At 43.3% G+C, this 26,152-nt stretch overlaps 1 protein-coding gene across 1 annotated transcript in view; it reads left to right on the top strand.

The window, feature by feature from the left end:
- The first annotated feature begins 5,559 nt into the window (after window positions 1–5,559).
- LMNB1 (lamin B1) overlaps window positions 5,560–26,152 on the top strand; it is a 71,786-nt gene continuing 51,193 nt past the window's right edge. The window contains exon 1 of the mRNA XM_029619377.1: window positions 5,560–6,330. Within this exon, the coding sequence (XP_029475237.1) occupies window positions 5,972–6,330 (359 nt within the window). The 5' untranslated portion in view covers window positions 5,560–5,971. The remainder of the gene's footprint in view (window positions 6,331–26,152) is intronic.

The raw sequence follows: 26,152 nt of genomic DNA, 5'->3' as shown, positions 1-26,152 counted from the left end.
CATCATAACCAAGTCAAGCTGGCCCCCAGAACCCAAGGGCTCAAACTGTGGGGGAGGAGGCTGGCTTGGCAGAAAACAGACCCAGCTCCTGAGAAGGTATTTCCTGACCCTAGCCCTCATGACATTGGCAGATCCATTTCTTGTTACTCACCACCAGGGATAAGATGTGGCTTTCCCAGATCTACCTGGCTAATAATGGTTTATGGACTTTTCCTCTATGAACTCGTCCAACCCCCTTTTCAATCCAGCTACACTAGATGCTCCGATCACATACTCTGGCAATAAATTCCACAGCTTAATTATTCATGAATGAAAAAATTCTCTCTCTAATTTGTCTTAAATCTGCTACCTGCTAGTTTCATGGAATATCCTTTAGTCTTTGTGCTATCTGCAAGGGTAAATAACAATTCCCTATTTACCTGTTTCACCTCAATGGAATAAATCATGCAAGATCACCCTGGATCAAGTGACTCCCCTTACAAAAAGATGAATTCCCACCAATCACACCACACCTTCATTCTCAGACTTTGTCAGACAACTGAAAAAGATCTTCTGCATGGCAGAAAGAAGATAGAGGTATTCAGGGTTTCAGGACTGGGCATTATCCTTTAAAAAATTAAAGGAGGGCTATCAATCAGGCAAAAATGGAATATTACACCAATTGTATAACAAGGGCAAAAACTACACAACTTTGAATACAGTATACAATTCTGGTCGCCGCATCTCAAAAAAGATATAGTTGCAATGGAGAAGGTACAGAGAAGGGTGACCAAAATGATAAAGGGAATGGAACAGCTACCTTATGAGGAAAGACTAAAGAGGTTAGGACTTTTCAGCTTGGAGAAGAGACAGCTGAGGGGGGATGTGATAGAGGTGTTTAAAATCATGAGAGGACTAGAACGGGTAAATGTGAATCTGTTATTTTCTCTTTTGGATAATAGGACGGACTAGGGGCACTCCATGAAGTTAGCATGTGGCACATTTAAAACTAATCGGAGAACGTTCTTTTTCACTCAACGCACAATTAAACTCTGGAATTTGTTGCCAGGGGATGTGGTTAGTGCAGTCAGTGAAGCTGGGTTTAAAAAAGGATAGGATAAGTTATTGGGGGAGAAGTCCATTACCTGCTATTAATTAAGTTGACATAAAATAGCCACTGCTATTACTAGTAACAGTAACATGGAATAGACTTAGTTTTTGGGTACTTGCCAGGTTCTTATGGCCTGGATTGACCACTGTTGGAGACAGGATGCTGGGCTTGATGGACCCTTGGTCTGACCCAGTATGGCATGTTCTTATGTATTGTTAGGGATTTTGCTGCCATGGGAAGAGATGGCAAATCTTCTCCTTCCTGTGGAATCGATGATGGAGACCAGGGGCTCAGCCAAGTTATGGAGGCTGAGGCTGTTTGATGGCATGTTAAAATCCCTCCTCTCTCCCCAACCAATTCCCCATCTCCCACACTGAGCTGGGGGCAAGGAGGAGCATGGCAGTACGTTGGGCTGTGCCCTCCTCTTCTGCCAGGCAGGGCTGACTGCTGGACTCAACCACACAGTGAAGGACATGAAGGCCATCATCCTCACTTATTCAACAGATAAAGTGAAGGATTATCATTTCATCTGAAACCTTCAATCAAGCCAAAAGCAACATCTAATGACTCCCTCTTCCAATCCAATTGAAAAGAAAAAAAACACATCCCAGGCCTTAAGTGGAGTGGTACCAGACCTGTTGAACTCTTCCTCCCCTCACCTGCATTCAACCAATGACTGCATGACATTTTGTCACCAGCTGAAAATATGGCTCTTCAACCAGCAAGACTATGAACCTTCCAGAGCTGCACTATAGACCAACCAATCAGATAAACAATCTTGGCCATTGCTCCCAGGTGACATAAGCTAAATAACACGTTTAGGGTGTCACTTACCTCAACAATGTGCATAATTATTCAGCCTTTAATGTCTACACATGCAACACCTCAACATCTTAATTCAACTATAGGTTTACTGAAATCCACCTTAAACTGTGTCTCAATTGTAAACCTCTGTCAGCAGCTCTCCTAACTTTATTGTAATTCCCTTTGAAACGATTGTCCAGTCACGAAAGGTGGAACAGAAATTGAAAATTAAATTATCTTGCATTCAGAGGTGAGGGAATGTGGGATCCAGCCACATCAACAGATGTGTTAGCCTGCAGTGACTAACTCAAGAGGTGTAGTCAGTGGTCTTTATTCTAAAGCATAAAGGGGACAGAATTTAAAGATCTAACCATGTACCCAAGAGGAAAGGTGGGCTGGGGAGATTGGATAGAGATATTTAAATACCTTCAAGATTTTCATCCAGTGGAGGTGGGCCTCTTTCAAAGAAAAGGAGGGCAATAGATGCATGGTACAGCCTCCCCATGGAGGTAGAGGAGATAAGAACATTATCTGAATTCAAGAAAGAACGGGATAAACACAGACGCAATATCCCCTGGGCGCTCAATATAGTATTTAAATAAGGGGCTGCGTAAAAAAAGGACACTCTAGTGAAGGATTGTGCGTCCCTGGCACCCAAATGCATTGGGCGCCCACAGTTGCTACGGGTGCTCGATACGAGCGTCTGATTTTATCCCGCTTCTGACTGATTTTGCTGAAGATGCTCCTAGCTAAGCATCTCTTCCTATAGGTGTCTACATTGTGCATCTAAATTGTATGTGCAGAATTTTTTTCTTTAATCAAGCTAATATACATTTATTTTTCAACATCGCAAACAGTAAATGTAAGTGTTACAATGTTACTAAATAGGAGGAACCACAGAAGACCATAATTTTTTTTTATTTCTTATGATCTCTTAACTCACAAATTGACTTTACGTCACCTCCGGGGCTGGAGTTAAATTTGCTGTGCTAAAAATTTCTGCGATTTTCTGCACCAGGGGTAATAGCTAATAGTCTCATCTACATGGAATATACATGTGATGAGCACTACTGACTACACTTTTCTTTGGGAACATGTTTTGGATGTGCTAATCTCCTTATTGTATTGGGCGCTGGTCTAGCACGTCCAAACTGCATGTAAACCTGTGCGATAGGCTGGGTACACTTTATTGCACTGGCCAGTTAGAATCTCTGAGGGATTGATAAAGTTGAATAGTTGGTGTGGATGGTCAGACTAGATAGCCTTAATGGTCTTTTTTTTGCCATCGTGTTTCTCTGTTTCTATTATTACTGGTGGGTAAATGCAAATCACACTATCTATTTAACATGATTTGCACAGTTGTTTCAGCAATCAGTATTGCTTGCAATAAATCTCATTTTATTTTATTATTTTTTTGCATTAGGCCACACTTTTGGGCCGATACAGTACAGTGCACTCTGACGGAGCGCACTGTTAACCTGCCATTGGGCGCGCGTTTTCCCTTACCCCTTATTCAGTAAGGGGCAGAAAACGCGCGTCCTACCCGCCGAACCTAATAGCGCCCTCAACATGAAAATGCATGTTGATGGCTCTATTAGGTATTCCCACGCGATTCAGTAAGTAAAATGTGCAGTCAAGCCGCACATTTTACTTTCAGAAATTAGCGCCTACCCAAAGGGCACCGGGAAAGTGCACAGAAAAGCAGTAAAAACTGCTTTTCTGTGCACCCTCCGACTTAATATCATGGCGATATTAAGTCGAAGGGTAAAAAAAAGTAAAAAAAAATAAAAATAAAAAAAAAATTTGAAGTCGGCCGGCGGCTGTCGGTTTGAAAACCGGACGCTCAATTTTGCCGGCATCCGGTTTCTGAGCCTATGGCTGTCAGCGGGCTCGAGAACTGACGCCGGCAAAATTGAGCGTCGGCTGTCAAACCCACTGACAGCCGCCACTCCGGGCCAAAAGGAGGCGCTAGGGACGCGCTAGTGTCCCTAGCGCCTCCTTTTGCCCGTTTCTACCGCCAGGCCTCATTTAAATACTGAATCGCGCGCACAGGCAAGTGACCTGTGCGCGCACCAGGAAAGCGTTCGCCTACTCTCCCGTGGACTTTACTGAATCGGCCCGTAAGTCAATATAGATGTGGACTATAATGCACACATCAATGCTTGACTTAGTGTTAATACACTTTAGTAAATAGACCCCTTTACATTGTCATAATATTGTTGAATCTTATGTGAGTTTAATTTTGGCCACTACTTATAACTGTTATGTTTTCTATTGTAACTACTTTTTCTTGCATGGAGAGTATCCGTTTGTAGTTATATACACTGTTTCACAGAACAGCTGCACTACTTTCAAAAGCCAGGGGAACTGTAGAGATCATGTTACTACCACTTAAAACTTTAAGGAAGATTTGGTAAAGTAAATTGAATGTGTATATGGATCTATAGTGCAGGAAACCAGTGAACAATTAGTTTAAATAGCTTTATATTTCAAATATAACAATATGCACAGTTCTTTTAGACCTTTGTCTCTTGATAAATTGTCATACATTTGCTCTTTAATATGAACTTTCATATATTGTAGGATACAAGTAGGATCTGCAAAATATTTACCAGAAAACACAGTAACCAATACATTCCATGTCAATTATGTCCCTGTTTTTCCATCACAACTCTGAAATGTTCTTTTCCTTGTACAATGATGGATACCTCTTTTTTCCTGAAAAACAAGGTAACCGTGTTCAGACACAATTACACTGGAGGTGAGATTAATGTAGTGTTACATAGAGCATTGCTACAAAGTTGTTTTTTTTGTTTTTTTTTTAATGAAGTTTTTAACTTTAATTTCTGAAAATGCACAAAATATGATCTTTTTCATATTTTGGCTTTTTTTATAGATTAGGTAAGCAATTAATATATCCTGCTTACAAGAAAGAAACAAGCCCCCAAACCCCAAACTATTTGTAAGTGCATGTTCACTTTTATTTAATGAACATAGGATAGCTTATACCTTCTTTTTTTAATTTCCCCATTGTATGTACTAAAGTTTCCTTTAGATGGCCAGATTTTTTATATAATCTCAAGTACCCTTGTCCAATTTCCAGTACCTGAAACATCTAATTTCATTGGCAAATGTTGAATGTTTGAGAAATGTCAAAACCCTCTGAAGAGTGCAAATGTTTAATGGCCCACCATGTTTAACATGTGGAAGATAAGGTCGTTTATTTATTTATTTTTTATATGTTGGCTCTATTGCTGTAGCAAGGCATTCAACAGCCGCTCAGCATGGACGGACTCTGTATCCCAAGCCAGTTCTGCTACTGTTGTCACGGACATTGTAGCCCTCGCTGTTCCAAGTCGTACGCAAACAGCAGCGACGTCCAGTTTGCCCACTTTCACCGTGACCCGGCTATAACGCAAACCCCGACGAAGAAACACAAGAGATAGAAATAGCCCGAAGCAAGTGGTTTGGCTCTCTACAAGCAGCACGAACAAGCTGCTGCCCACTAGGAAGTTGCATCTTCCTCAGTTTGAATTTAACCTCTCGCAGGAGATAGAACGCTGCCCGGAGCGTTCGGCTGCTCTCGTTGGTCTCGCAAGATCACGTGCTCCAAGCGCGCGCTCTGCCTCATCGGACCATCCCCGGTTCCCCCCCCGCCTTTCCCCTTTCATTCGCTTGGCAGACAAAAAAAAAAGCGGCGGGCTTTCCACCGCTGCAACTTTTCTGCTTTTCTTTTATTATATTATTATTTTGCTATTTGCTAATTCTTTCCTTTAGCTTATTTTCATTTTTTAAGTCATGCATTTCTTGTGAAAAATTTCTGCTACTTATTTCGCCTTAGCGATAAGACATTGCAATTAGAGTAGTATCTCCTTTCTACAGTTTATCGTGTTGTTTTTTTTTTTTTAATACATTCACGCTTTTTTTTTTATACAGGTGGGATTCTCTTTTAATACATTTTTTTCCGGTTTGCTTAGCGGCTCTTATTTGCTTCCTTTTTTTTTTTTTTTTAAATCGTTATTCGGTGCCTCTTGCTGCACGCCTCGGTAGACAGCCCTCCCTTTACACGCTGTAGCAATGGCGACCTCCACCCCCTCCGGGCCGCGGGCGAGCGGCCGCAGCAGCGCCGCCAGCACCCCGCTCAGCCCCACGCGTATCTCGCGCCTGCAGGAGAAGGAGGAGCTGCGGCACCTCAACGACCGGCTCGCCGTCTACATCGACAAGGTGCGCAGCCTGGAGACGGAGAACAGCTCGCTGCAGCTGCAGGTGACCGAGCGCGAGGAGGTGCGCACCCGCGAGCTCAGCGGCATCAAGGCGCTCTACGAGACCGAGTTGGCCGACGCCCGCCGCTCGCTCGACGACACGGCCCGCGAGCGCGCCAAGCTGCAGATCGAGCTGGGCAAGATCCGCGGCGAGCATGAGCAGCTGCTGCACAGGTGCGTAATCTAAACACCCCCTCCCCTCCCCCCCCCTTTCCGCCGGGCTCCAGATTTCCACGGACGGGTTGATCCGGTCCTGGTTTTGTCCGGTTGCATACAGGGACTTGAAGTTCTGGTGGTCGTGTTGCTGTTTACAAGAGAATGTAAGGCTAGGCATCCGTGCTGTAGGGGAGTAAAACTAGGACCCGCTCGGCCTGCCTTGATGATCTGGAGCCAAATAGCAGCACCATCTATTGGCTTCAGGAAGTGGATTGGCGGCCGAGGGGGAAGAGGTTTCATGCCATGTTGCTGGGGAATATTATGCAACATTAGAGAACGAAACAAAAGCAAGTAGTAGGTGGTTTGAGATTGTACAGGCTAGATTTAGTGACTTGAGATCCTGTGGTTACATGGCTTTTTGGCTGTGCGGAGGTGACGCCTTCCCGTGCCATGGAATTTTAACTTATTGTGTATCACTGTTTTGTAAACTATTTCCCCTTTTTTTAAACTATTTTATGTACTACTTTGGAAACACGTGGACCCAAAAAAAAAAAAAGATTATGCCAATGGAGTAATCTGTCCGACTGGTGGCACTGGCAGATTTAGCTTGCCTCTGAGGGTTTTTTTGCATTGAGCCGCGGCGAGGTGGGAAATGGCGAGTGACTTTTTACTGTTGTCCTGCCAAGAGGGAACGAGACTGGAGCTGCATTCCTAAGTGTATTATTTCATTGCACGTGTACCTGGAAGCGCTGGGAAATGGCGAACTCATCAAGCAGAGCCGCATTGGTGCGGGGTAGTTCATATTCTCTCTAGAGGAAACAAGGCTGTTCTTGTTGGTTTTTTTTTTTAATGCTTAGTAATATGCAGGAAAGGGCGGGCTTAGCTGTACTATTTGAGTACTCGATAACTTGTTCCTTGAGCGGGAAATGCGACGAGCAGGATGAAATAAGTAACTAGGCTGAGGGTACAGTGTTGGATACTGTAACAAGTGGCTGTGGGTAGTGCTGATGCATGTACATATACACACACAGTATGTGATCTTGGTAGCACTGGATGGATTGGCATTGGCAGCGGCAGGGGGGGGGAGTGGTGAGATGACTGTGGGGCGGCTTAGTGGTGGTGAGAGCAGTGTTTCCCAAGTAATGTGTCTTCAGCGCTGATCAGGTGTGTGTCAGGGAACAGTCACCATCAGCTTCATGCTCAGATCGCCACCAGCCCCTGGACTGTGCTCTCAATACCTCACAGCGACAGGAGACACCAGCAGTAGATCTTAAACACGTAGAGCCCCCTTTTCCAGGCTGTATAGTGGCGCATGCCTGTCTTTCCTCACTACAGCATGAGGCTTTGAATGTGGGAATTAGGCAGGTAGGTACAGGCTATAGATAATTGGGCCTCACTTTGTATGGCGCACACAGAGCTTTCTCGTGTTCCTCCTCCTTTGAGTCAGTCCAGCCCCTGTTTTATCCCCAGGCTCAGTGAGACAGGGAGAGCATGCAGTGAGCACTGGGTGTGATTAATGTTGAAGGGTGAGAGCAGCAGTGAAGGAGCTCTGGCAGCCACATGCGGCAGCCAAAGTAATATAACTGAGTCTGCTGCCTGCACCCCACTGACTTCTCCCTTCTCTTGCCCTTTTATAGAAGGAGCTGGTCCGCTGTGATGGATTCATGTGTAACCGCCCACCCCTCTCACTTTCAGGGGCAGATGCAATACAGTGCGCTCAGCCGAGCGCATTGTATAACCTGCAGTTGGACTAGAGTTAAATAGGCACTAATCCACCCCCTAACGCAATAGGGGGATTAACGCCTATTTAATGCGTGTCCCACGCGGAGTGAATGTGATAGAGCTCTTCACATGCAAATGCATTTGAATGAGGCTGTTGCTCATTCACTCCGCATTAACATTTAGCTCTCCGGAATTAACGTCTGCCAGTAATGAAAACGGGCGCTGATACGGTTTTCGTAACCGGCAGCTGCCACGGGTTCGTGTTAGCAAGGAGGTGCTGGGGGCCCGCAAGCGACCCTAGCGCCTCCTTGCTAGCGCGACGCCCTAATAGCATGACGACCCCCTTGTGGGTGCCATGCGCACGTTAAAGCCGGCGCTGACTTTTCAGTGCCCGCTTTCCACATTTCTTATAGCATCGGCCCCTAAATTTGTAAGAGAGAGACTGTTGGGGGCTTTCAGTGCTTCCCTAGCTCTTCTGGTCATAGGAGCCCTCTCCATGTCCTCCACGCTGCCAGCGGGTGGAGGTCAGTGTGCCACACAGGTTTGTTAATGTAGGTGTGCTTTGGGCTTGAAAAGGTAGGGGAATACTGGGCTGAGAAACGGGGGGGGGGGGGGGGGGGGGGGGGGGGGGGGTTCAGATCTCCCTGCAATCTCTAGCCCCTTCCTCGCCTCTTCTTTTGACCTTGGGCAGGTTGCTTTATCTCAGATGGTAAGCTCTTTGGGGGAACGGACTTATTCTACCTGAATATTAACAGTGCCATAAGCTCCCAAATATTTATGGGCGGAAGGGTTTAAGTGACAATGATGGCTGTTGCGTTGAATAGTGTGACAGTGACAGGAGGGAGGTGGGAGGTCGCTGTGGGGTTGGATGGGTTGGCAGTAACAGGAGGGAAGGTACAGACTGCCTTTCGGCAGCTGGGTAGAATGCTTGAGTGGGACGGGGAAAGCGGCATATAAGTGGGTGCATGTTAAATCTTTTCCTTCATTCACAGACGCTCCTCGCACAGGGTTGTTTGCTTTTTTTTTTTTTGCAGACTGCGTTAGCGTATTGGTGATCAGATCAAATGCAATATTGCTATCCTTTACATAATGGTGGGAAGGAGGGCGGTTTGCTGTCATCTACTTAAAACCGCACCATAATACGGAATTAGTGGCCGCATTTTTTCAGCCCTTCCTTTGCTGATTTACTGTCGGGCCCGGGGATCGGGGCAACGAAACCTTTTCTTTCTGTTTAGATCGTGACATGTCGAGTTCTCTCCCTTTGTTCCTGCGCTTCGCGTTCCCTGCAGTGCGATGAATGAGTGGATTGCGCAGCAGGGTTTTTTTTTTTCCCTCCCCCTTCCTCCGGCGTGACAGGAGGCGGAGACGGAAACCAAGCTCCCGCCCCTCGCACCTCAGTACTACAAAGAGAGGCGGCTTCCTGCCTCCAGTCCTACTCCTCTTAAAGCAAACAATGCAGGACTCCTGTGGAAGCTGCTTAACTCGCTGCTTTGTTTCATCATCATTCTTATTTCCTGTTTTCAGGAGATCATAGTGGCTCAAGTTTAAAAGTTCCTCATGTTTAGCCCTTGGTAAATATAGTAAGGGCTTGATTCAGTAAGCATTTTTCCCCATTAAGACAGAAGGGGGGGAAACATACCTTAGGAAATGTGGCTCTAATTTAATGTTCTGCTACATTAACCTTTGTAAGATTAAGGGACCAGCTAAAGAGTGGACTGCAGGAGTTTCTGGAAAAAAAAATAGTGGCCATAGTAAAGGGTTTGTGTCTTAAAGCAGACCTAAGATTAAAACCCAGAAGGGGAAGCAGTGGTCAGGAAATGAATCAATTGAGAAATCCAGCTAGTACAGCTGCTTTAAGGGTAATCATTCTGCTCAGAATCTTTCAAACACTAAATTGCCTACTTTTTTCCTTGCTCCTGGGCACTGTATTTCTGCGCACTTGTTTTTCTGGTCACTCTTGGAGTTCAGATTTCATGATGATGTATAAGGGTGCTTTGAGGATGGGCTATAGTAAACCAACAGATTTGTAGACGTTTAAATAAATATGGCGTTTTTAGTTATAAATGGGGATAATAAATCTATGAATCAAAACGTGATTTTTTTTTTCCATTTATAGTGTCATCTTTTATGCAGGATAATGTCTTTTTTTTCCCCTCCCTTGTGGATCGCTAAAAGAATTTTATTTTCACTTACCTTATGGTCAGGAAAATCTTGGCTCAAATTTCAGTCCTGTAAGTCAACTGAGAAGGATCTAGACATACATAAAGAGTGAAGAACTAGCGTGGTGACTGAGGAGAATGAACTGTTTAAAACATCAAAGGAGCAATTTCCGAGTGGCCCATGTAGTTGCAAAGTGCATGCATACTTTATCTAAAATTTCAAAGAGAAACCATGCAGGTCTTTTCCCACTGAAGATTCATGTTTGGTGAATGCCCCTCTTTTTAATGCAGGTGGCAGTATACATATCGTGGACCCCTTGTGTGTATTTTTTGGCTGCATTTCAGGAGGGCAGTTTTCAGTTAGGCTGGCTTACTTTAATAAATGACTTGGAGAAAATTGCCCTCCTCTTGCTGAGTTCTCCCAGGGAATGAAACATAAACCAATATTTTAACTTTTGCTATATATATATATATATATATCATTGCTGCCTGATATACTGAGTTCTGGCAGACCTAGCGTTCCTCTCTATTTTCCTTAAAGCTGTAATGTACTAATTAAGTGCCTTTAATGATTGCAAGTCTTGAACATGTCACACATTCCTGTTCACATGGGGGAATGCTCTGCCAGAAACGAAAGTACCTCTTGCAGCTGGGGTCTGTTGTGAAACTTGCTGGGGGTCTTAATTCCAGCGAACCTTTTGGGCATGTTCTGCAGAGGTACACCAGAGTGCAGTTTTGTGGATTTTACTTATTTATTTTTTAATATAATATGAAATCTTATTGTTAGGACGTAGTAGCAATTGGCTGCTAGTTATGTTTTGAATAGTAGCTTGCATCCACTTTAGCTGAAAACATGGTTTCAGGTTTCTGTGAAACTCTCTGAGCAGATTGGTGCTTATTAGCTAGCCTGGTGTGCTTTTTATACCAGATTTTTTTTTTTTTGTAAGAAACCGCATGTTTATGAGTCAGCATCTCTATGCACAATGTTTGTAAATTAAGTAATATTAACTTCAGTGCCAGGGACAGCCAGCCGGCTGCTTTTTTGGCAACATACTGAGAGATTCCATATGGCTACTACCCAGTTGGCTCTGAGACGTGTGCATTGTCCTGAGTGCCTTGTGATGTAACACATTTACAAGGAGACCAGAAAGGGATCAAAAGCACTTCAGCTTCTAAATCAATGAAGAGAACAGATGAACCCTGAATGAGGTAAAAATGGACATACAGGAATAACTAACTGGAAAGAGGAGATATTGCATTTATATACGGTAGGTCACTGAGGCCCCTATCTCTAGTATTTGTGTTCAGTTCTGGAGGCTGTACCTTCGTAAAGTCATTCAAGAAGATGTTTGGAAAAGAGCTGCCAAAATGAATGATACAAGACTTTCAATGGAGGTCAAACAAAGAGGGACTTAAGATATCTTAAAATGTACTTGTTGGAGGAAAGAAGAGAAAAGGCTATATGACACAAACATACAAATATTTCATGGGCTTCAATAAAGTATAGGCACAGTTTTCTAAAGGAAAGGAGTTTCGAGGACATGGGGTATAAAGTTGCAGAGTAGTTGATGCCTGGAAAAACCTACCAGCAGAGGTAAAATCATGACAATTCAAGCATGCTTGGGTTAGATATAGAGGACAATGATAGAGGTTGAAATATTGTAAACAACCCACCCTTTTGTTTCTTCAAGAAAAGAGGCAAAAGGAGAAATGCTAAGGAGAAGACCAGATGCAGATAAAAGAAGCATGAGTTAGCAAAACTACAAGCCATGGGGTAGCCAGGTGGAAACCAGGCTACAGCTCCCCCCAGAAATAGGTGGATCTATGCTGGCAGGTTGGTGGTGACCAAGTGTGCTGTTCAGCCAGGCTACAGGGGCATAAGTAGATGAATGTTCGGTTAGCAGCATCGTTAGTTTTGGTAGCTGTTTAGATCATTACAAAGCTTGGAAAATGGTCTGGCTGCATGTGGGAATGTGTATGCTTAACTACCTAGGGCAGAGCTTTCCAAACTTTTCATGTTGGTGACACACCTTTTAGACAAACATAATTTCATGACACAGTAATTCAGTCTACTAGCAAACCAGAGGTTAAAGGTTAAATGAACAAAACGTTTTTCAACAATTTATGTATGTTTCCTTAAATATATACATAAATAAAATGTTTCACGACACAACCTATCTCATGAAAACCTTTCATTTATATTAAAAATATATAATATTCCAAGATTAATGTTATTGTCATAATTTATGAGTAACAATAATAAAACAAATTCTGTCCCCCACACACTCATATTCCCCCCCCCCCAGCACATGTCTGTCCCCCACACACTCATCTCTCTCCCCCCGCTAGCACATGTCTGGCCCCCACACTCATGTACCTCTTCTTTTTGATTGTTGCCCGTTAAGTGCTTCACTCCCTTTAGGGTTCAAGCCTGCCCTGGTGCCTTATACCTTCCAGGATCACCAGACACTGTTGCTTGCAGTCAGTACTCCTCGTGGCCAGGCCTCATCGGCAGCAGCAGCCAATGACAGGGACAGCTGGGCCCAAGTCCCACCCACCAAGCCCAAAAAAACCATGATTGACAGCAAAAGTCGCCCAATAATAAGCAACCCACGAACTTAAAAAAAAAAAAAGTGAATCGCTAGGAAAAAAAAAGCCTAAACCAGCGACAGAGTTGACGGCATGGTGTCACATGCTGTCGTATATGCGTGATGCTGGAAGGGAGCGGCTATGTGGACCGGGCTTGCGCGACACACTTGCACACTGCAGGCGACACACTAACATGTCGCAACATACAATTTGGAAAGCTCTGACCTAGGGTATGGAAAACAGCAAAAACTTACATGGGTAAAGTGTGGTAGTCTAAAAGCGGTCAGGCTAGCACCTGGGATATATTCTTAGCAGGGTAGCTCAAAATACCTGGACAGACTGGATGTACCACTTGATGTTTGCCATCATCTACTGCGTTATCATGTATGCTACTGTGTATATTTTAAACAGTAATTCAAAAATAAATAAATAAAATGGGCATGAAATCCAGAATCCATGTGCACCTGACTTATGCTTCGGTTGAATCGTGACTAAAAAAAATAATGAAATGAGACACAGCCAGCCTTCCGATTTTGGCTAGTTATGCCTATTATCATTTTCTGTTAATGTGCATGACAACAGCATTCAGATAGCAGTGGAGACTCCATCTTATCACTTGACTACCGGGACTTGTTCCCATAACTGTATCCTTTACCCCTGGATCTCCCTGCACCAAGAGCGTGCCTTTACCAGTGCACCCGTGCTAAAGTATCTTTCATCTCTTTGCTCCCCGATGAATCCAGTAGCCTCTTCTGCTAAGACACCTTATTGTTATTTAACCACGTCATCCTCCTCTCAGTATATTCTCCTTGGAGTCCCCCTTGATGCATAGTTTTTTACCAATGTACAATAATTTTATTATAAATTGATTGTAATTCACCTGGAGACCTGCTTGATTTAGGTGGAATATTAAATGTTTACACACAAACACTTTTTGTTTTAGTTCACACTGTATATGTAACCATTTGTTGTTGTTTGGGTTTCCTTTTAAGAATCTGATACTGATATTTGTTTGTAGGGCTGCCTACTCTTTAGATTTGTTATTGCCATTAAATAAATTCACTGTCTCTTCAAGCTGATTGCAGTTTTTCACGTTTCTATGCATCATGGCTTGTCTTCTGGATCCCCCTGTTCTCCAGGTGGGACAAGGCACAGCTTAGGGGTCTCTTTATGCCACCCTTTCTTTGTTGGCACAGCTAATCTGGATTCGCACTTCAGCTCCTTAAAATACAGGAACAAGCGTAGCTGCAGCAGGGCTGAAAAAAATCAGCAGCACCTAAAATGTGATGCTTGGAGACCCCCCTGTTCCAGCCAGGGGCTGTAGAGCTTCTGCTGTGGCAATCAATGGCAGGGCCAGGGAGTTGCCACCGGGGCCGGGGAGCCAATGCTATTGCAGGGCCAAGGGGCTGCCGGTATCCTCCCACAATGGAGGGATGGGAGAGAGGCTGGAGGCAGGGTTGGAATGGAAATGGGAAGAGGGGGAGAGGAGGAAGAGAATCAGAAAAAAATAAGCACTTGGTTTCTTGGCATCTAAAAGTTGTGACTGTCATCTAGAATTTCCAAGGAACCTTTCAGCCCTGATCTGCACCGTGTAGCTGTGAATATGATCCGCCCTTACAAACAGTTCAGTTTTTCTTGCCTTTTTCTCAGTTTCTTTTCTTCTCCCTTGCCTACTTGTAGGAGTAGAGACGCTGACAGCACTTTATCATGAAGGCAGGTTTCTGGTTTGGGCAGCTTTGGAGAGACCCATTGACCGCTTCACTGTTGTGGCCAGTGTGTGAACTGTCCAGTTGGCATGTAAGACAACTGTTGACAAGGAAATTACAGTCTGAGGGAGGAATGGTGGCTGCAGCTGTGGCTGGATTTGTTTGGATTACTTGTGGTATGTGTTACCCCGGTTTGTGCCTCCGACTGCATGGGATCATTTTGCGTTCTCTCCCTTGCACTTCATGAACACGATGTGATATGCTGTGCACCACTTCTGTTAGTGCACTGCACAGTCAAGAAATTGTGTATAGCATCTAGGTTTTCCTGTCTTTTTTTTTTTTTTTTTTTTGTCATCTTCTCTCAATTTTCAGGCTCATCATTGCAGTTGTAAGTTGAAGTGGGTGAGTTTTGCACAAGTGGTGGGCACAATAGCACTTTGATCCTGCTTTCTGGCAACTTTTCAGTAAGTGGACTTCCAAACTATATTTCTCCTCAAAGCTTTTCTAATTGATTTCTAAGGGAAGGACCATGTCAAACTGTGATTTAAGTAACCTGCAGCCTCGCGTTGCAAGTAGAAATAAGCAGCACCATATGTTAAGTAAGAATTTTACTGTTGAGACTTTGTATTTACTTTTTGCTGTTGGGCAAAATGCACAAATTCCATCTAATACTGGATCACTCGGTCTGTATTTGCTACAGTATCACAAAAGACATAACTCACGTGCGCACACACACGCACTGTGTATAAACCAGTGAGATGCCATTCTGTTGTTAATATGAATATCTGCTGTATATGCTTCAGAAATATTGTACACATTTGCTTATCAAAAGAAAGGGGTTTATTATTATTGTTTTGTTTTAGGTGTTTTCATTTTTTTGTACTTTTCATCATTGACACCTGAAACCCACACCGAACCGGGGTGGCAGTAGAACATTTACTGGGCAGAGTAACACATCTCAGTTGGCATGGGCCACTATAGTGGCTTCTTGGCCTCATTCCCTCTGTGTATGCCCGGTCTTGACTGGTCCTGACAGACTGGAAATCAATGCAGATATTGCTCCAGATCTATTAGTGAAAATATTGTAGTGCTCTCATGGAGGGAAGACAACAGTGCAAAACTGGAGCAGTATTTGCATTAGGGCAAAAGCTTTAGTAAATCTGCTTGTTAGTGTGTAAGCTGTCCAGGCTAAGAGGGAATGGGCATTTCCACACACACGTCTGACTATCCTTCCTGTATGCATTAAGTTCTCAGACTTAAATCACAACTGAATCTTGAAAACATCTGATGTTACTTTTCCCATAAGAAGAGATTGGTTCTTTCGCCAAGGCCCAGTACCCAATTTTCACCAAATAACCCTCAATTTAATACTAAAAGCATAGAGATATTTTAAAGATTTAAATTGTTTAACATGCCTTTCCCTGCTGTTGCTTCTTTTTAACAAAAAAACAAAACAAAACCTGGCAGTTTCATTTTAGTGGTGTAGAATGTATGTATTATGATATTATTTTGTTTTTGTTTTAATTCTATTATCTGCTAGGATCAAGTATATTAAGTTCAATATGCCAAAAATGTATGAAATAAATACAGTACAGTCTCTGTGTAACCCCACCTCTATGCCACTTTCTGCTAGTGCAACACGCAGCAAACAGCAGGATCTCTTTCCACATGGTGGCTGCCTGTGCCTTCCTAGCACCATTACACTAGCCGTGAGACAAAGGGGAGGATGTAATGAGATCCATGCTGATTTTTGTCTGCAGACTTTTTTGGCACGTGCGGCAAAAAACTGGCAGCGCGGGATGTAATAACAGCTGCGTATGCTAATTAGATACATGCAAAACATCCGTGTTCAGCAAACATACGTGCCATAATGCGTGCAGAACGTGTGCTAATGGCCCTATGTAGTAAAACATGCAGACATCTGCGCAGAAACCCGCATGGACACCCATCAGTGTGTGAACGCTTGCAATTGATTCTCGGGGCAAAAGCCTATCTTTTAAAATAAATAAATAAATAAAGTAGTGGTCCAGAAGTGGATGTGAATGTGGGTAGGTAATATCTAACTCCTTCATGATCGGACTGTGACTGTCCGTGAGAGAGTGAAATTCAGATCAGTGAAGCTGCCTTCTCTCTACCCATTCTGTCCGCTGTTTGACTGACTTGCAAAAGCATCAAAAAACCGGTCTCCACACCGGTGCTTTCACTTACCTTCTGCCTTGATCCATGCACTAAAAATCTGCACTAACCTGATCTCCCTGCTAGTGCGGCTCCCTGCACTGCCCATAAATAGATAATTGCCTCTCTTGCTTGCCGTTAGCATGCACTCATGCAGAAAAACTGGGGATCTGTAAGCATGTTCTACGTGCTTTTTTCCCCACTCACAAAACCCTTATTACATACCTGTATAGGGCATTGCGTGGGAAAACCTGCTGCAGCTTCAGCGCACCTTATTACATCGTCCCTAAAGAAAGCAAGACAAGTCTCTTTACAGGGTCATCCCTCCCCATCCCTGAAGTATCTGTAGTGGCAGGAGCTGTCAGCTTCACTACCACCTGCATTCGCTGCTGTCCTTCAAGGGGTCTCCCTGTGCCCCTCTACACAGTCAGAACAGCATAGCATATCATGGTATGAGCTGTCAACTTCCTTCCAAGCCTGCCATGCTGCTATCTGCACCTCCTGAGTGGAGAGGGCGGAGGCCAGCCTTGGATATGCTGACATCAATACCTGACCACCGGAAGCATTGGGAAATGAATCCGGCATTGCGGGTCTGAACAGTGGGGGTCACGATTTTGGTCTGATGCAAGTTGAGCGTTTGTCCTGTGCTTCATGTTGAAATAATGACATAATTCACAATAACTTTAGGAAATTGTTTAATCGTTGTGTGTATAGGAGAAGGGCTTCTAATGGGGAAATTGGATATTTCGTGGGAAGTCTTATTACAGCTAGTGTTGATTGCAGCTAAGCATGTGTGAATTCACGGTCTAGACACTACCCCCAACTGCAACTCATTAGTTTTAACAACAGGTATCTGCATATGGTGTTGCTGAAAAAGCTTTTCCTCCTTCTTTCCTTACAGTATCCTCACAGAGAAGGAAAGTAGGTAGGTTGAGAGAATTTCTGGGCAGACATTTACTGGCAGAGCATTAACCAACATGCTGTGACTCAGGCAGTGTTCTCTGAGGCAAGCTCTGATGTCCGGTACCTCTTCTGCGGGTGATAACCACTCTTAGGTTATAACTCAGATTTCTAAGAAATCTTTGATTACAACAGAAACAACCTACAGCATCAGGCAAGATGAGTTTTATGAGTCTCAGCACTTCTATAAGTTGAGCAGATTTAGGTTGGGAGAGTTGTATAATCAGAACATTTACTTAACAAGTAATTTGATTACTCAACCTGATTTTATCTACGTAAAAAAATTAAACAAAAATAATTTAAAAAAAAATGTAGCTATATATAAATACTCCAAATACTTCAGAACTCGGCTGCTAGAGTCCTAACTGGAACAAAAAGAAATGACCATATTACGCCCATATTGTCCTCTCTTCACTGGCTCCCTAGTACTGCACGAATCGCATACAAATCCATGACTATCATCCACAAAATTCTTAACAATGAACATCAAGGGCTAAACACCCTTAACATAACTCTTCAAAACTCCTCAAGAAACCTACGCTCCAATAACTCAAACTACTTATTAATCCCCACCATCAAAGATGCTCATCTAACAGCAACAAGAGAGAGAGCCTTCTCCATCGCCTCCCCCAATCTTTGGAACACTCTACCTGAAGACCTGAGAACTCAACACAACATAAAAACCTTCAAAAAAGACCTAAAAACTTTACTGTTTCATAAATTCTTCACGGACCCCCAATCATCTGCTCGTACTAACTCTCAAATGAACTCACAACTATAATCTACAATCTAACATACTTCCTCCTCATCCAACTTATATTACTTCCTAGACTTGTTATGTTATGTTTATTCCTGTAATTGTTTACTATGTTATGATATCTCAAAACTTCCATGATAAAAATTGTTCATTATGTAAACCGTTATGATGGCTTTACCAAATAACAGTATATAAAACCCTTCAAATAAATAAATAAAGTAAAACGGTACTTGCTTACAATTAGTTATACCTAAGAGTAGTAGGAACACTGAAGGGTCGTCCGTAGAACTAGCGAGAGGTACTCACATAAGCTGGTGAAGGTGAGACTCGCAGAGAAGGCTCTCCGAGGAGCAGATAGCCCTGAGTGCAGCAAGGCCCCCGAGGAGCGGGTACCTGAGTCACTCAGTCTGGAACGCAGGAACAGTGAGGCGAAGCGTCTCTGAGGAAAGGAATTGAGCAAGATGGGATTGTTGCTAACTCGTTGATAGGAAGGTCTGGTAAGAACATAAGAACATGCCATACTGGGTCAGACCAAGGGTCCATCAAGCCCAGCATCCTGTTTCCAACAGTGGCCAATCCAGGCCAAAAGAACCTGGCAAGTAACCAAAAACTAAGTCTATTCCATGTTACTGTTGCTAGTAATAGAGGTCGCTATTTTCTAAGTCAACTTAATTAGTAGGTAATGGACTTCTCCTCCAAGAACTTATCCAGTCCTTTTTTAAACACAACTATACTAACTGCACTAACCACATCCTCTGGCAACAAATTCCAGAGTTTAATTGTACGTTGAGTGAAAAAACTTTCTCCGATTAGTTTTAAATATGCCACAAGCTAATTTCATGGAGTGCCCCCTAGTCTTTCTATTATCTGAAAGGGTAAATAACCGATTCACATCTACCCATTCTAGACCTCTCATGATTTTAAACACCTCTATCATATCCCCCCTCAGCCATCTCTTCTCCAAGCTGAAAAGTCCTAACCTTTTTAGTCTTTCCTCATAGGGGAGCTGTTGCATTCCCCTTATCATTTTGATCGCCCTTCTCTGTACCTTCTCCATCACAATTATATAGGCTTAAGTACACGTAGGCAGTGACATGTGGAGGGGATGCCCCCGAGGTTTCCCCCATGACATGGATAAGATGGAGGCAGGCACATGCCCTAAGTTACTCCAGATTCAAGATGGCGACCAGGATCACCCACGCCATCCCGGGAATGCCAGGGAGGTCGGCATGCAGAGGCAATGGTGGCCATCTTTGCCAGAATCGGAGCTACAGGGGAAAATGAGGTGAGCAGCAAAGGTTGCAGCCGTCTGCGACTGGGCACAACAGTTTCAAGGCCATGATCTGTTATAAACCTCCATTACTGCTGTATCTTGACAGGTTACCTCAATTGTTTGGTTACTTAAGCTCAAGACCATTAGCCCCTAATGGTAGTAGTAGTAATACAGTTATTCTTATATGATTCACTACCATATTATGCTTAGTGTAGTACAGACAGTCATTAGACTATAAATAAAATGCAAAGTAAATACAGTAAGCACTAACAAATAATCAAGAATACAAATACAATTCTGCTTATATGTAGGAGCAGAAAAAACTTGGGCACCGGGGCCATTTGATTCCTGGTGCTTGCCATCAGGCTGGGAAGAGGAGCTGCTGCTGTGCCTGCGTAGGAATTTGGGAGACTAGTTTAAATGTAGAGGGGAGCAAGGTGGCTATCAAAAGCAAGAAGCCTGTGAGGGAGTCGATTGGACCACTAGGTGACCAGGGGGAAGGGGTGCTTAGGGAGAGCAGTCAGAGTAAAACTTAATGAGTTCTTTACTGAGAAGAATGTTGGGAAGATACCTACATTATAGCCATCTTTGAAAGTGATCATTTAGAGGAATTGACACAAATAACTGGAAGAGGCAATAGAATAACTTGAAACACGAAAGAGTAATAAATCACCAGATCAATATGGCATTCACCCCAGAAGTCTAAAATCTCCAGTATTAAAGCTGTAGACCGTTTACTAGCAATCTGTCATCTAGCATTGAAATCAGCCACTGAAGACTGGAGGGTGGCCAATGAAACAGTTCTAAAAAAAAAAAAAAAAGGGTTCCAAGTGTGATCCAGGAAACTATAAACCACTGAGCCTGATGTCTGTGCCGGGCAAAATAGTAGAAGATATCCTTATGAACAGAATTTTTGGCCATATGGATAAAGATGGCTTGCTGGAAAAAAGCCAACATGGACTCAGCAAAGGGAAACAGAGAGCTGGACTAAATGTCAGCTTTCCCAATGAAGAAAGTGAAACAATCAAACTAAGCACTGAGACCGATGCTGTTTAACATAAATGATCTGGAAAAAGGAGATTTCAAGTGAGGTGGTCAAAGTTGCAGGTAACACAGAATTATTCAAAGTTAAAGCACAAGAGGACAGTGAAGACCTTGCTAGTCAGGACTTGGGCATCTGAGTGGTGGATAAAATTTAATGTGGAGAGACACAAAGCGATGCACATAGGGAAAATAATCCCAACTATAGGTTCACAATGCTAGGTTCTGTATTAGGAGTCAGTACCCAGGAAAAGGATCTTGGAGTCATTGTGGACAATACATTGAAATTCTCAGTTCAGTGTGGCAGTCACAAAAAGCAAATAGAATGTTAGGAATTATTTGGAGAAGAATGGAAAATAAAACAGAATATCATAAAGCCTCTGTGACAGTACATGGTGCGAATGTGCCTTGAATATTGTGTGCAGTTCTGGACACTCATCTCATAAAAGATATAGTGGAACTAGAAAAGGTACAGAGAAGGGTGACATAAAGGGGATAGAATGACTCCTTCAGATGAAAGGCTAAACATTGTGGCTGTTCAGCTTGGAGAAGAGATGAATGGTGGTGGGGTATATGATAAAGGTTTATAAAATTGTGAGTGGGGTAGAACAGGTAAATAAGGAATAGTCATTTACCTTTTCAAATTTGAAACTATCAGCAGATCTAAAATAAATTTGAAAGTTTTTATTTTTTCAATGCACAACCAAGATGTGGAACTTGTTGCTAAAGGACATGTTTGAGACATCTAGTACTCTTACTGGGTTGAAAAGGGGTTTGGACATTTTCAGAGGAAATATCTAGAAAGCATTATTAGCCAGGTAAACTAGGGAAAGCCACTGCTTATCCTTGGGAGTAAGCATCAAGGAGTGGATCTAGTCTTTGGGATCTTCCATTTATCATTTCTAAAGTGCTCCTAGACACATGCAGTGCTGTACAGATGCACATAAAAGATAATCCCTGCTCCATGGAACTTGCAATCTAGCCAGGACAAATATATATGACAAAGTTGTCTGTGGGAATTGTATTTGTTGCAGAGAAGTGGTTAGAATTTGAAAGCCTGTAAAAGGTGCATTTTTAGACTGAATTTGAATATGGCCAGAGAGAGGGAGGATAATGCATTGACTCAGGAATTTTATTCCAGGCATAGGGCAAAGCAGGGTGGAAAGTGTGATATCTGATTTGGCAGTGAAGGAGACAAGCACAGATAAGAGTGACTGGAATTCAGGAGGAAGGGTGTAAGAGAGAAAAGATAGGTAATGAGCTGCAGAAGTGAGTAAGAGAAACTTGAACTGTATGTGGAAGCAAACAGAGAGCTAATGTTGTGACTTTTTTATTATAGTGATTTAAGAGGGATTATATGGTATACCCTAATGACCTTGATTGGCCACTGTCTGAGACAGGATGTGCCCTTTTGGTCTGACCCAACATGACACATCTCATGTTCTTATGAATAGTGTCCTTCCAAACAATCTTGGATGTTCCCTTGCTTGTAATTGTTTATTGCACGCACTTAACTTAATATTGGTGATATTTCATGTAACATGAAGGGCAAATAACATCCAATTAAAACAAATGTAAACCCAATAGAGCCTGATTTAGTATTGGTGATATGTAAATAAACATGATCTAACCAGCAGCACCTGGTGATGAAGCAGAAGTTGAGAAACTCATGCTGGGGTAAATTTGCATATTAGCTTTTTTGTTGTAAGGTTAATCTCCAGGTACGGGCTATATACGGAAGATGAAGTGAATTTCAATCACTGCATTGAATTCCTGGTGTGGGTTTTTTTTTTTCCCTATGTGCACCATCATAAAAATACAGAGATTACAAAGTATATTTAAAAAATGCAAAGCATGCTAAGAAAAATTCCTCCTTGGCTCACTTCAATGGTAAATATTGTGTGCTGTTGTGTGGAAGACCTGTGTTCAGTCTCTGGACCGAGCGGAGGGGGGGGGGGGGGGGGGATCTGCAGAAGTAGCATTGAATTCCTGGAAAGGGGGGGGGGGGAGGCAACTGGAAAGCTTCAGCTCAGTAGCAGCACCTAGTGGCCAGTTGGTGCATATTTGCAGCATTCTGGAGGAAGCTGTGATTTGTGCTGGCCCTGCCATGGTGGCTGGGTTGAATTGAATTGGGAAGGGGATATAAAAAAAAAGAAACTCTGGAGAGTTGCACATTAAAGGCTCACAGTGCCACCGTCCAGTAGAGGCTATTTTCTGATTGACCTGCAAGTCCAAAAGGAGCAGGAAAGACATGCCTGAGCCAAAGTAAAACCCATCCCTCCTGTTCAGGTGTCGTACCAAATTAGAAAGCTTTCCAATGCTTCAAGAGAAATGAAATAGACAGCTGCCATGTTATTTTTCCAGAGGCTTAAGCCTCCCAGGATGCAGGGCAGGTGATGTTACAGCAAGGACTGGAAGAGGTGTATGCAAGTGTCAGAAGCGGAGAGAGAATATTTTTAGCGTGGAAATTGATAAGAGGTTGACATGGGGAGACTGCTAAGATGAAGGATGTGATTTTTCCCTTAAAATGCTGTGTGTTTCTCCTCTACTCAATTAGTGGATCAGCTGCAAGTAAAGCTAGTAGTCTAGCTGGAAACGAGTCTGTAATCAGGGTAGATGACATTCCTTCATTTCCAGCCTTTATGTAACCAGAAGGCGGCCTGAGTAATGAATGAAACTCGTGTGTTTTAGCCATGCTAAATTACTATTTGTAAGAATGTTGTTACTTTAGAATGAGAGTTACGAGAATGTGGTTTGGGTAAATTATATCAGCACATTCACATCTGGAGGATATTTAAATCTCTTTGAAAGAATGGGATTCATTAAATTTACTCAATATTTTTTTACACTAAAGCTTTTTTTTTTTGCTGTCTGTAAAGTAGACAACATTCATCTTTCAAGAATCCTTTAGGAACTGAATATCATAAGAACGTAAGATGTGCCAGGCCGAGTCAGCCCCAGCATCTGACAGTAGCCAATCCAGGTCACAATTTTACCCAGCAGATCCCAAACAGTAGGATCCATTTCTTGTTCATTCCCAGAGATAAGTCTGGACTTTCCCAAATCTACCCGGCTAATAATGTTTTATGGACTTTTCCTCCAGGAACTTGTCCAAACCCTTTTTAAACTACACTATGCTAGATGTCTTGGTACCATGTCTTCTGGTGACAAATCCCAAAGCTTTATTGTGCATTGAGTGAAAAAATACTTTCTCAGATTTTGTTTTAAATGTGCTACCTCTGTCACCTCGTTTCTAAGCTGAAGAGCCCCAACATGTTTGATCTTTCTTCATAAATAACAGAAGTAAATGTTGGCTCATTCATTCTGACCAGTTGATATTCTTCCTCTGTTTTTCTACCATTATGGTAGATGACCATATACGTTCCACTATGCAAATCAACCCCAGCTCCTTCCTTCTCTCCCTTGCCTTCCACCTGACCTTTCAACCTCCTTCCCACCATGGCCCTCCACATTTGTCCCAAACATTTCCAGAATTCACCACTGCGCTGTCTACCACCCACTGGTAGGGTCATTTCAGGCCTACCTGTCTTCCTTTTTAATTCTTACAAAACAGATACTTGATCCAATGCTTGGGCCGCTTCGCAGTACTGCACCCAGCCAGCAAAATTAGTGAGATCATTATCCAAAACATCTGGGCTTCTCATGCTCATTGACGATTAGATTTTAACCATGGTCACTCCATGCATGTTCTTGTTTTCTTGGAAGCCTGATGCAGCTTTATATACCACTTCATGCAGGCTAGCCCAGTTCTTCTTGGAAGCCTGATGCTGTTTAGAAAAGGGTCTGTTTTGCATGTGCCCATAATAGCAAATAGAAGTAATGTGTGATCAAAAGCTTTTTGTGTGTTCTATCTTAAATAAGAGCCTTCTTCCACTATAGAAATGCCGCCATTTATTCCAATATTTTTCACAAAAAGTTACACTTGGCGTAGATTTTCCATTGTGAGCACATGCGTCCGTGTGCGTGTGCTTCCCTGTGCTCACATATGGACGTGCCGATTTTCTAGCATGTGCATGCCAGCACTCGTATGTTAGAAAATCCCTGGGCTGTGCACACATGCGCGCTGTATTTTATAATCTGCGCGCGTATGTGCGGGCAGCGCACGCAAGTGGGGGGACGGGGGACTTTTGCATTATCTGCGCGGCGATGCACTCGGGCCTTCCCCAGTTCCCTCCTAGGCCGCTCCAATTAAGGAGAGGACTGGGAGGGAACTTCCCTACCTAAATTCCCTCCCTCTTCCCCTCTCCTCCCCACCCCCTAAACCGTATCCTTTTTTTTGTTTGTTTTTTTTGTTTGTTTTGCAACTTCAGCTCCTGAGCGATCAATAGCGCTGTCCTGGCCCGCGGATTATGGGATCTTAAGCACTTTTTCAATGAATTCCATTCTACGAGTTAGATCCTACGCTCTTGAACTATGGTGGCATTCTCTGACTCCATTTTAGAAACAGCTCCTTCCAATACACATATTTTCTCTGAGTGTTCAAATGCCGTTCTCTGTTGGACTCGAGCAAGGGACACCAGTTCCTGGGATAGGGAGTCCTCCTTGGCATAACATTCAGAAAAAGATGTGGTAAGACTGGCAATTAAGTCCCACAGCACTTCCAGAGTCACAACGGCTGGCTTAGGAGGTAAGGAAAACCTCTTGCCCTGAGCTGACTCACCAATAACTGCAGGAACTCCACTACAGTTTTGATGTCAAGACGATTCGCCCCTCGGAAGATTGAAACATGAGACTGCTTGCTTCGACAAACTGGAAGCCTGGACTTCCTCTTCACAGCTCTCTCTCCAGTCGCAGCAAAGTTTGAGTCCCGATAACTTCCTTCACTGAGTTGCTCCCAATGAGGTGGTCATCCCGTGGCTGGGAGACATCAGCGCTGCCGTGAACACTCTCTCTGGGGGGGGGGGGGTAGGGGGGTAAATGGCAGTCCAGCAGGCTCAATGATGCCTCTTCACCAGCTGAGGAAGGATCTCCTGCTTCTGCCTCAGCAATGGGGGTAAGTACCCTCACATCATGGCTGGGAGGAACACATTCTGTGACTAATTGCCTCAAGGGAAGACCCAAACTTAACCCTTCCGTTTAGATGGCATTGAAGTAAATTTGGATAAAAGACCCCCAAGAAACATGGCAGAGGCAAATGGAAAGATTACCATTTGTGTGGCCATCTTAACTCCTCCCCTCCAGAAAGTCAATTTTGAGGATCTAGTAAGGTGATGTTAACAGAACAGTAACAAAAACATTCTTAAGAACAAGAACATGCCATACTGGGTCAGACCAAGGGTCCATCAAGCCCAGTATCCTGTTTCCAACAGTGGCCAATCCAGGCCATAAGAACCTGGCAAGTACTCAAAAACTAAGTCTATTCCGTGTTACCGTTGCTAGTAATAGCAGTGGCTATTCTCTAAATCAACTTAATTAATAGGTAATGGACTTCTCCTCC

Source organism: Rhinatrema bivittatum, chromosome 1 (assembly GCF_901001135.1).
Source record: "Rhinatrema bivittatum chromosome 1, aRhiBiv1.1, whole genome shotgun sequence".
In the NCBI taxonomy this organism is placed as follows: Eukaryota; Metazoa; Chordata; class Amphibia; order Gymnophiona; family Rhinatrematidae; genus Rhinatrema; species Rhinatrema bivittatum.
The sequence above is the reverse complement of the archived record's forward strand: the minus strand, read 5'-3'. Positions and strand labels throughout refer to the sequence as shown.